Source organism: Gekko japonicus, unplaced genomic scaffold (genome assembly GCF_001447785.1).
Source record: "Gekko japonicus isolate JY-2015 unplaced genomic scaffold, Gekko_japonicus_V1.1 scaffold3631, whole genome shotgun sequence".
NCBI classification, from domain to species: domain Eukaryota; kingdom Metazoa; phylum Chordata; class Lepidosauria; order Squamata; family Gekkonidae; genus Gekko; species Gekko japonicus.
The window spans coordinates 36,820-48,297 of NW_015166541.1; the positions used below are offsets into that span (position 1 = coordinate 36,820).

At 49.8% G+C, this 11,478-nt stretch overlaps 1 protein-coding gene across 1 annotated transcript in view; it reads right to left on the minus strand.

The window, feature by feature from the left end:
• The window catches only part of KIFC3 (kinesin family member C3), a 78,319-nt gene that overhangs the window by 17,637 nt on the left and 49,204 nt on the right, over positions 1–11,478 (minus strand). Inside the window, exons 12-14 of the mRNA XM_015412317.1 lie at positions 3,468–3,591; positions 2,875–3,004; positions 1,879–2,108 (exon numbers count right to left, since the gene is read on the minus strand). Coding sequence (XP_015267803.1) covers positions 1,879–2,108; positions 2,875–3,004; positions 3,468–3,591 — 484 coding nt within the window. The remainder of the gene's footprint in view (positions 1–1,878; positions 2,109–2,874; positions 3,005–3,467; positions 3,592–11,478) is intronic.

Sequence of the window (11,478 nt, forward strand, 5' to 3'; positions counted from 1 at the left end):
TTGTCAAAGACAGTGGGAAAGAGGATCCCAAGGAGGGAACCCTCCTTATGGAAAAGTTTTGGCTGTGCCAGCTGGTCTGTTCTGATCAGGAGCTTCTGCCTCCTTGTTGTTAAAAGGAATTTCCAGGTTATGAAGAACCTTTGGAAGGAATTTAGTGAAGACCTCCTGCAGGATGAGAGGGGAACTAAGGGTTCTTCTTTATCTGATAGTTCTCCCTTCTCTTTTAGAGAGAAAGAGTCAGAGGAGCCAGCACCGAGGGTCAGGAGTTTGGGAGTGCTCCTGGATGCTTCCCTGACAATGGAGGCCCAGGTAGCAGCCAGTGTTCCCTCTAAGCTGAGTTAGCGTGAGCTAGCTCACAGTTTTTTAGCCTCCAGCTCACATATTTTTGTCTTAGCTCAGAAAGGATGGCTCCAGAGCAAACTAATTGATGCAGCAGCCAAATCGCTTGCTCACAACTTTAATGCCAGCAGCTCACAAAGTAGAATTTTTGCTCACAAGACTGCACAGTTTAGAGGGAACATTGGTAGCAGCCACTGCCAAGGCAGCCTTTTACCACCTTCGGCTGATTAGGCAGTTGGTCCCCTTCCTCAAACGCAATGATTTGGCTTCAGTGATCCATGCTATGGTCACCTCAAGGCTAGACTACTGTAATGCTCTCTACATGGGGCTGCCCTTGGGGCAACTCCGGAAGCTGCAGCTGGTGCAAAATGCGGCAGCCAGGCTGCTGATGGACCTCCCCAGGTGGGAGCACATCCAGCCTGTTCTGAAGTCATTGCACTGGCTTCCAATAGCGTTCTGGATTCGCTTCAAGATGCTGGTTTTGACCTTTAAAGCCCTAAATGGTCAGGGGCCTGCCTACCTGAGGGACCGCCTTTCCCCGTACGTTCCCCCGAGAGCACTGCAGTCTGGAACACAACACCACCTGGTTGGTGGTAACTAGGACCAGGGCACTCTCCCTGATGACACCAACGCTGTGGAACAAGCTCCCCAACGAGATTAGAGCGCTACAGGACCACGACCAGTTCTGTAAAAAGGTAAAGGTTCCCTTGCTTGAAAGCCAGTCGAATCCGACTCTAGGGTTGCGGTGCTCATCTCCGTTTCAAAGCCGAAGAGCCAGCGCTGTCCGAAGACATTTCCGTGGTCATGTGGCCGGCATGACTAAACGCCAAGGTGCACGGAACGCTGTTACCTTCCCACCGAAGTGGTACCTATTTATCTACTTGCAATTTCTTGCTTTCGAACTGCTAGGTTGGCAGGAGCTGGAACCAGAGATGGGAGCCCACCCCATCTTGCGGCCCCCGGGTCTTGAACTGCTGAACTACCGACCTTCCACAGCCTGCAGTTCAGCGTCTTAACCACTTGAGCCACCGCAGCTCCACCAGTTCTGTAGAGCTGTAAAAATGGAGCTGTTTTGCCAAGCGTTCCAATAAAAACTGATTGCTCCGGTGGGGCCGCACTAGCACTTTATTATAGGATGCCGCTGTATTTATTTATTTAGCCTAACTGTATTTATTGAAATTGTATGAATTGTATTTTATTTTGCCAATGTCGGAGGGGGGTTCTTCATCCTAGCCCCACTGCCAACATCCGTTGGGATGGGACGCAGGCTGGAAGAGGATTGAGCTTTTCTATTTCTCCGCCCCCTTCCCTTAATACTCTGCCTGCTCCCACCACTATACTTTCCAGGACCTTAGTCTCATCCAAGAAAACCTGAAGCTGTGTTGCCACTTCCCTCTTTACCGCTTTACCCAGGAATAGAAAGTTAGACACTGGGCAGTAGTTATTAAGGACTGTTAGGACCAAAGAAGGTTTTTTAAGCAGAGGGGGAACTACAGCCGCCTCCAGTAGTTCCCACATTCCTCATGGCCCAACACTTACGTGGACCATCATGAGTGTCTTGCTGTCACCAGTGAGAGAGTCCTGCAGGAGGTAAGTTAGTTTGGAGTTGCGGAATGGTACATGGCCTTGGCGAGAACGCAGAGCATAGATCACGTCACCCAACGCAAGGAGCGATTTGTTGATGTACTGAGCCTCACGCAGCCTGTTCCCCTCCGCACCAGATTTTCCCACTCGCTCAGAACCTGCCAGGTCTACCAAATTCAGCTTTCCTAGAAGAAAACAGAACATTACTGGGCATAGAGAGACAAGACAGTTCAGTGGAGCCACAATAACTACAATTTCTCTAAGATGCTCTGGTGAGATCAAGCTGTCTGAATGAGCCAGTCATCCCATTGCCTCGTGGGTTAGTAGAGCAAAGATTTAAGGGATTAAATTAGCATCAAAATCGCAGGAGATCATAGTCCCTCTGTATACTGCCTTGGTCAGGCCATACCTTGAGTACCGTGTGCAGTTCTGGAGGCCTCACTTCAAAAAGGATGTGGACAAAATCAAGAAGGTGCAGAAGAGAGAGGATGATGATCAGGGGTCTGGAGACTGGGCCCTACGAGGACAGGCTAAGGGCCCTGGGAATGTTTAGTTTGGAGAATAGGAGATTGAGGGGGGACATGATTGTTCTCTTTAAATATTTGAAAGGCTGTCATTTGGAGGAGGGCAAGGAGCTGTTCCAGTTGGCAGCAGAGGATAGGACCCGAAGCAACGGGTTTAAGCTACATGCAGAAAGGTATTGTCTGGATATTAGGAAGAACTTTTTCACGGTCAGAATGGTTCAAAGGTGGAGTCAGCTGCCTGGGGAGGTGGTGAGCTTCCCTTCATTGACAGCTTTCAAGAAGAGGCTGGACGAATATTTGTCAGAGATTCTTTAGGCTGGTCCTGCATTGGGCAGGAGGTTGGACTAGATGGTCTGTATGGCCCCTTCCCACTCTGTGATTCTATGGTTCTATTTCCACCCATCTCTAGCCTACTTGAGATACCAACCTGTGGTTTGTATTCCAGTGCTGTAGTTTACTCCCCTCACTGTGACAATTAGCAGGGCATGAGACCGTGAGCTGTGCTCATTTAGGTAGGTGCATTCAGTAGCTCGGTTGATGTGTCCAAATTCAAAGACCTGGGAGAAAGTCAGAGAGCTGGTTTCATTTACTCCCTTACCAAATGGAGCAACCCGTCTCTTGATGGGTTCCTCCTCAAACCTGTATCCCAAGCACTGGGCAACTTTTAGCAGATCATTTCCTTTTCAACCAGGCTCTCTTGGCATTGAAATATCAATGAAGGTTACAGTAAATGAAAACAACTTAACACCAAGACAGCCCCCCCCCAAAAGTGAGTACAATAAAATCTAATCCAAGTTTCACAGTACATGCAGAGAGCTTTTGATACAATGACATATGGTACTCAATCATACAGATACATATGGAGCTCTTTATTTACTTTTTCTTCTGAGTAACATCAAATTTACTAAAAGAAGCCAGTTGAGGCTAAAGCCATCCTGTCTAGTCTGCAAGATCCCAAACTAGAACCCCAATTGTAGGCCTTTCTTTGCCATCAATAGTGAATATCTCCTACTTTCTAACCTTATTAATATCTTCCAAGCAATGTACAGGAAACTCAGCCATGCCTGGCACATAGAGCTGTCCACTGCCATCTGGGCACAGTTTGATGTCCAGCTTCTCCTGAGGCACCTTTCCGAGCAAGTCTCTGAAAGAGAGAGACAGGGAGGGCAATGAATAATCCCCAGTGAAGCCAGCAAAGACATTGCTGTATAAAAGGGTAGCTTTACAAAAATATTTATGTGTACATAGCACGTAGGTCAGAGAGAGATGCAAGAAACTCTCAAACCTGACCAAATGAAGACAGTCAGAGGGAAGTATTTCAATCCTCCTTGTCTGACAAACCATGAGTGCACAACTACTGAGACACCAAATGACATTAAAGAGGCTGGGCAGGGGACAGAGAATGACTAACTGGAAGAGCGAAATAAGAAAGGAGACTCACAGAGCAAATCTCTCGCCTCAGCCAAAAGCCACAACGGAACTGTGTTGCTGAAATCCAAATGACTAGTCAGGTTAATCTAGAGCAGCCAAAACAACAGGACATGGATTCACTTTGGCAGATGGATTCATACATAAGCTTATACTACAATACATTTATTAGTCCTTAAGGTGCCACAAGACTCTTAGTTACTCTATCTGGTTGAGGGTGCGTCTGGAGACCCAGTTCCCTTTCTTTCCACCCATTCTTTCAGGTAGTTGATATGCAAAGTCTTAACTTGCCTCGCGGAGCATCCCCATTGGACTTTGTAAGTGAGGGGGCCCACAGCTCACACCACTTTGAATGGCCCCTGCCATGGGTCCCCTTTCCTGGGGCTTAGCGCCCTGCAAGACACTAGTACCTGGGCGAGTGGTTGTATCTGTTGGTCCTTTGTCCCCTGATCAGATTGTTCTTTATACTTCTCTTGTGCCCTCCAGGTTCTGTCCCACCAAAGCCATGGCTGCTTCCAACGGCTCTCGCAGGAGGCATACATGCTCATCTGCTTCATGATTTTCTTCAACCAGGTGCCTGGCCCATTGTCCTTCTACCAGACCAAGGGTGCCTCGGGGCACCCACCCATATATCAACTCGAATAGGGCACAGCCTATGGAAGTTTGGGGCATCTCATCTAAAGCCAGTAACAAGGAGCCTATATTTAAGTCCCATGATATCAGATGATTGTACGAAAACCATTGCAGCATCCCTGTCAACGTTTGATTCATTCACTCTATGAGGTCATTTATTTGTGGGTGGTAAGTGGCCATGTAGAGCTGTCAGATATGGAGGATGTCACACACTTTCTTCATGAGTCCGGCCATAAAAGGGGTCCCTTGATCCATCAATATTTCTCCCGGCAACCCTATGTGGGTGAAGACTCTTATGAGGGCCCGGGCGAGTCCCAGGCTCTTCATACTGGTTAGCAGTTCAGCCTCTGGGTAGTGTTTTACATAATCCATTGTGACCAACACAAATTGTGCCCCTCTTGGGGTGCGTGGAAATGGCCCTGTAAAACCCACAGCTATTCTCTCAAAAGGGGTGCCAATGCGGGGCCAAGGACAGACAGGGGCTCGGGAAGCCATCCTAGTGGATGTCCGCTGGCACACTGCGCACGACCGGCTGAATCGGGCGACATCCTTACATACTGAGGGCCAAAAGAAATCTTCACCCCTTGATGCCCTGCACATGCGTGTTCATGGGCCGTGTGCAGGACCTCCTCCCAGTACTTCTGGGGAACTGGCAACTGCCTGCGAACTCCCCCCAAGTGCTGGACTTCCCTGTACCAAACCCCTCCACTTGGGGCTATCCAGGCCCCCCACTGATTCAGGTGCTCATCTACCACCTGGTCCTCACTAACCACCATCCGGGCTCAAAGGACATCCAGGAAGCTGTCTTCCTCCTGTGCTTTTGTGAACTCAGGATCCTCATGCTAGTGTGGCAGGCCTTGATCCCTCTTGCTGGGCCCAGGTTATAGTTCTTCCTGTGGAGGGTATTCATCGTCAATCTCTGTCGCGGTCGGACCGGTCCACTGGCTGAGGTCTCCTGCTCGTTGCTCGACCGCCTCAGCAAAGCCTAGGGCATCTCTGCCCAGGAGCATGGGATATGGAAGAGCTTTCACATGGGCCATGGGCAGTAGGTGCATGGCCCCAGATACTGGATGGGGACTTGGAACATTGGGGACTGCTCCTCATGCCCGTGAAAACATTAAATGTTGCCTCCCGCACCCAAGTCATTCCCGTCGACATATAACCCTTGTGCACCATGGATATGGCGCTTCCGCTATCTAGAAGAGCTGGTACTTGTCATCCTGCTACAAGCATGGATAGCAGGAGAGGGGCCACCCAGTGCCTGATGTCCTTTGCTTGTAACATAGATTCCCACCCCGTGTCACATTCCATCAAGGGACAGTCATGGCAGAAGTGTCCCATCTGGCCGCACGTGTAACACGGGCCTGGTTCCACCACTCTAGGACCCATCACTCAAGGTTCTCCTGCCATTTTTTCACTGTTAGCTCCTTACACATTTCAGCACCTCTGGGGGCTGTGTTCTGTCACTGCCTGGCCCGTGGAGGTGGCTGCCATGGATACTTGAGGCCTATCTTTCCCTGTATTGGTTCCCTCAGCTGTTAAGAAATTCTCCCATACTTCCACCACTTCATCCAGTCCCTGTGGCCTCCAGCAAGCAATCCAATCTGTAGGAGCTGCTCTAGGACCACCTGTTCCACCACTTTTGTAGCATCTTCTGACCATGGTTGCAACCACCACATGGCTGTGTCTTTAAAGGTGGCTATCATGGGCCTTGGATGGTCCCCGGGGTGCCACCCTATCAAACAGAACTTCTTTCGAGATGTTTCCAGGGTGACAGCAAATCTAAGATGGCAGCTTTGATGGTATAATCCGAGGCATCTTCCTTAGATAGCACCTTCAGGGTGACCTGGGCCCCTCCTGTCAGATACGGACCCAAAATGAAAGGCCACTGGGCATGGGGCCAATGCACCACCTCTGCTGCTCTCTCGCAGGCTTCTAAATAAGCCTCAATATTATCCTCCCATCCCAACTTGGTGAGTGGTATCCATGAGCCTCTGGTCAGCCGGCCGCTGTCTGGGTGGGCTCCATCGACTGCCCCTGTGCCTCCCCCCCCCCGACGATTGTTGCAGGTCTCTCACTAAGGTGGCATTGGCAGTTTGCTGTTCTTGTGTAACATCCCACAACAATTCGGCATTGCATTCCACCAACCACTGCCCAAATTGATTCCAGTCCATGGCTCCTGAAGTCGCCACCACTGCCAAAGGCCATTCCTGAACCAATTCTTGACTTCCTTCTGAGCTGGACGATTCGTCTGAGGAACCAGGAGCCGGCAACTCCAGGGCGGGCGGGGCTGAGGGTTGCTGCAGGTGTGTTGGCTTGAGGGGTAGGGCAGACAAGGGAGAGGGCGCATCACCGAGACCACAATGCCCACATCCTCCACCACTTTCTCAGGCCACCGGGGCCCACTCACTGGGACTCCCCTCTCAGACGTGTGGAGACTCTGTAGAAGAGGGTACGGAAGCCTCAGAATATGGGAACTGTGAGGTTACTTCACCTCCTGCAGCTTACCCATGTGGCAGTTCTGCAGTGTATGCTCTCTCTTTCTCTCTCTTCTGTCAGCTCTCTGCCACTCTCTTCCTCCCCAGCTTCCGTGTTCTGTCCTTTTACTGTAGTTGCTCCCATCTCCCTTCCTCCCTTGTGGTTCCCTCCCCTGTCCATCTTCCCCTTTCCTCCTCCTATTGGTGATTTCTCTCCCCCTTTATCTGCCTGTTCCCACCCTCCTCCCTCATCCACACCCCACCCACCTGTCAGCCATTGCTCCCACAGCTTGTCAGGAGTCGTCTCCGCCTCTTGTGGCCTCTCCTTGCCAGGTTTTCCTGCAGTGCTCTCAGCTAAGTCGGGGAACCGGGCTTGCAATGGGTTCTTCTTTGCCCGGGCAGCCTGGTCCCATGGCCTCACTCTCACTGTCGTTCCAAGCCCCCCCCCCGGCTCAGTCCTTGCCTCGGGGTTCCCTGCCACTCGGCCCATTCCCACCCATAGGCCAGTGATACCGAGGCCCTCCAAGGTGAGGAACCCCTCGCCACGGTGCGGCGCAGTGGGGTTGTCACTAAGCCGGATGGGGAGGGGCTCAGGCCACAGCTGCCCAGTTCTCACCATGGTGCGGTGGTGCAGGCCATGGGGCCTGTGTCGAGCCATGGTGGGGCTGCAGCTGGGCTGACTGGGGTGGGCCCTGGGTGGCAGCCACCTGGTTCTTGCAGAGGCGCAGTGGTGCGGGCCATGGGGCTGGCGTCAGGCTGTGGCAGGGGTGTGGGTGGGCCCTGGGCCACAGACACTCAGTTCTCGCTGTAGCACAGTGGCACAGGCTGCGGGGCCAATGAGAGTTCCCGGCTCTGAGTCGGGACAGGAGCCCGTGGGAACTAATTGAATTGCTTTTATAACTAATCAAATGATTATAAATTGTTGAATTGATCATTTACATTTTATTTAGTGTTCAATTTTGGGTATTATTGATAGGAGTTGCTGGAAATTGAGGGGCTGGGGGCAATGCTCCCTCTGTTCAGTCTTATGAGCAAAAATTCGATTTTGTGAGCTACTAGCATTAAAGTTGTGAGAGTGATTTGGCTACTGCATAAATTAGTTTGCTCTGGAGCCGTCCTTCCTGAGCAAAGACAAAAATGTGTGAGCTGGAGGCTAAAAACTGAGCTAGATCACACTAATTCAGCTTAGAGGGAACACTGGCTGGGGTGTGGACTGAGAGATTGTTCAGTGTGGTAGTTGCTTAGTGGATTAGAACTGCCATAGTTCTTGCCCCTGGATGCCTAGTGGGCCCAGAATTGAGCCAATAGGATCTGATGGCTCACTCATGGATTGCTGCCTTGACGCGTTGAGGGGGCTTGCGTGGTTCAATGAGGCTGCGGGCTATGCTGTGGAGGGCCACCCAGGATGGACAAGCCACAGTGGGAACTCAGACAAAACATGATCCACTGGAGAAGGAAATGACAACCCACTCCAGTATCTTTGCCAAGAAAATCCCATGGACAGTAACAAAAGACTAAAAGATATGATGCCGGAAGATGAGCCTCTCAGGTCGGAAGGTGTCCAATATGCTACTGGGGAAGAGTAGAGGGCAACTACAAGTAACTCCAGAAAGAGTGAAGCGGCTGGGCCAAAGCCGAAAGGACGCTCAGCTGGGGATGCGTCTGATGGTGAAGGAAGGTCCAATACTGCATAGGAACCTGGAATGTAAGATCTATGGATCAAGACAAGCTGGACATAGTCGAAATGAGATGGCAAGACTGAACATTGACATCTTGGGAATCACTGAACTAAAGTGGATGGGAATGGGTGAATTTAACTCAGAAGACCAATATATCTACTACTGTGGCCAAGAATCCCTTAGAAAAAAAAATGGTGTGGCCTTTATAGTCAACAAGAGAGTGAAAAGGGCAGTAATGGGATACAATCTCAAAAATGACAGGGTGATCTCAGTCCGAATCCAAGGCAAACCACTCAGCATCACAGTAATCCAAGTCTATGCCCCAACCACAGACTTAGAAGATCCCTTTTGCAACATAGGTTTAGCCTGGAAATTAGATAGGCTAACAGAACTGGGAAAGAGAGAGGAAGCCCCTCCCCCTAGAGTCAGGAAAAAGCTCATAACCCTAACCCTGCGTCCAGAAGGAGGCGCTTCTCACAACAGTCTGGACTGCACCACCCTAGGAACCACTAGCAAATTGGTCAAGATTGACTGTGGAAAGCTGGGTAGATCAAATTTGCCCTGTTTTCCTACCCTACGGTTTTTGCATGTGCTGCTTAATGGCTTTTGTACATTTTTGAAGCTTTCAAATTTCTTTAGTAAAAACCTGAGTTGCTGTGTAAGACCCCTAGTCATTGCAAATTTATTTATTTATTTCAATTTTTAAACTGCCCTCCCCTGTAGGACAGGGCTCAGTGCGTTGTACATCAAAATACTCATAAAATACAATAAAAGTTTAAAAACATAAATTATAATTACAATAAATTGCAATAATATCACTCAGATGGTGGTAAAGCTGTCAGGCATGTCGCTGCCTCGTGGGGGTGGGGCGGCAGGAGAAGCAGAGGAGGCAGGGACAGCGGGAATGCCAGCCGGAACAGAAAAAGGTCGCTGTTCTCAACCAACGCCTGGCGGAACATCTCCGCCTTACAAGCCGTGTGGAACTACATTAAAGGTTCCACGGGGCACGGATGTCACTCGGCAGAGAGAGTTCCACCAGGTTGGGGCCAGGGCCGAAAAATCCATGGCTCTCTGGTCGAGGGCAACCAGATTTCTCTCCTGCTAGAGAGACCTTCCCAGCAGGTTCTTATCAGCAGAGTGTAATGCCCTTTGGGGGGGTATACCAGAAGAGGCGGTTTATTTCTCACACCTTGTCTAAAGCCATCCCATTTCATCTGGCACTTGTGAGTTAGGTCCCATAAGAAACCTATAAGCCTATAAAGGAAAGGATATTGGATGGAAGCAGCTAAGCGAAAATATTTTTCCACATGGCAGCAGCAACAGCAGCAGTAAAGGCCACTGGGGGAGCAGCTACAAAAGCTGTTTTAATTCACCTTCCATTCTCCTCACAGTGTGGGCTCAATATTTAATCGACAAATAAATATTTAATTGACAAATTGTCTTCTAAGAGTGGGATCAAAGGGGGGAAAAAGCCCAGTCCCTAGGGCTTCAAGGAAGACTAATGACCTATTTGTATAACTTAAGGATAGCTACTGCTATAAAAAAAGATTTTTCAAACAAAGCACTGTGAGAACAGGCTATTTAGAATCAATGCATAAACAATGTGTTTTATATAATAACCCTTTGTGAAAAATACAAAATAACTGTTAAAACACCTCTTATAAAGCATCTGCAGCTAAGTACTCTTACATGCAATCTTACAATAGCCAAACACAGGCCCCGATCACACGGAGCATTTGCCGCGCTAAAGATACGGATGATAGGCAGATTTTCTGGGCGCGATCACACCGCAACATCTGGGAAGCGTAGTGCTCCCGTGGCTATCCCATGGCTTCCCGACGAAGATGCGGAGTAAAAATCTAGTACTTACGAGGTACTGGTTTCCGGACATCGCAGGGCAAGGGCGAGCGTCTGATCATGTTTCCGGTGGAATCCCATGGCATTCGGCGCCTACCAATGTTCCATCGCAAGCAAGGGCTTTTTTCTCCCCAAGTCTCCGCAGGATGCGCAAAAGCGCCCAACAGCGCATGCGCACAAACGTCGGTAAAAAACCCCGTTTGCCATGGAAGCGGCGCCTAGCGATTGCTGGTGTGATCACGCTGCGCCGCTTCTTTGCCGCGCTGCAAGATAGCCGTGTGATCGGCACCTCACCCCCTGTCAGCTAGCTGCCATTGTCATTCCGGTTCCTGTGTAGTTCCCTTCACCCCTCCCTCTCATTCCTTGTTTGCTTGAGTATGTTATGTAGTCCGCGGAACTTGCCAAGGTCGTGCAGCTGGGTGTAGGGGGAGAGCTTCGCCTAGAATGTTTTGGGTATCTTGCATGTGAACTGAACCTGTGTTGACATTTCAGAACGGTTGCGTTCCCATGCAATGGGCGCGAACTGTATGGTCTATTCCCGCCAGCGGGAACTGGACCCATTGGTCCTTCCCTGGTTCAAATGTCTTTATTATGCCTTCCCTGGTTACCTGTAGTTATTCCTAACAATATCCTGTTCTGGTTAAACCAACGCTTTGAAATAAACCTTACTTGCTTTGCAACGTGGAGTTGTTTTGAATGCTTGGGATCCAACAAGACCCCATCAATGTGTATTTATATTTATGATTTTTGGCTCCAATGTGCATCACTTTGCACTTGGGCCACATTGAAACCTATTTGCCATGTTGACGCCCACTTGCCCATCCTTGACAGATCCCTTTGGAATGCCTCACAATCCTCCCTGGTTTTCACCACCCTGAACAACTTAGTATAATCCGCAAATTTAGCCACTTCACTGCTTACTCCCAACTCCAAATCATAATGAACAAGTTAAAAAGC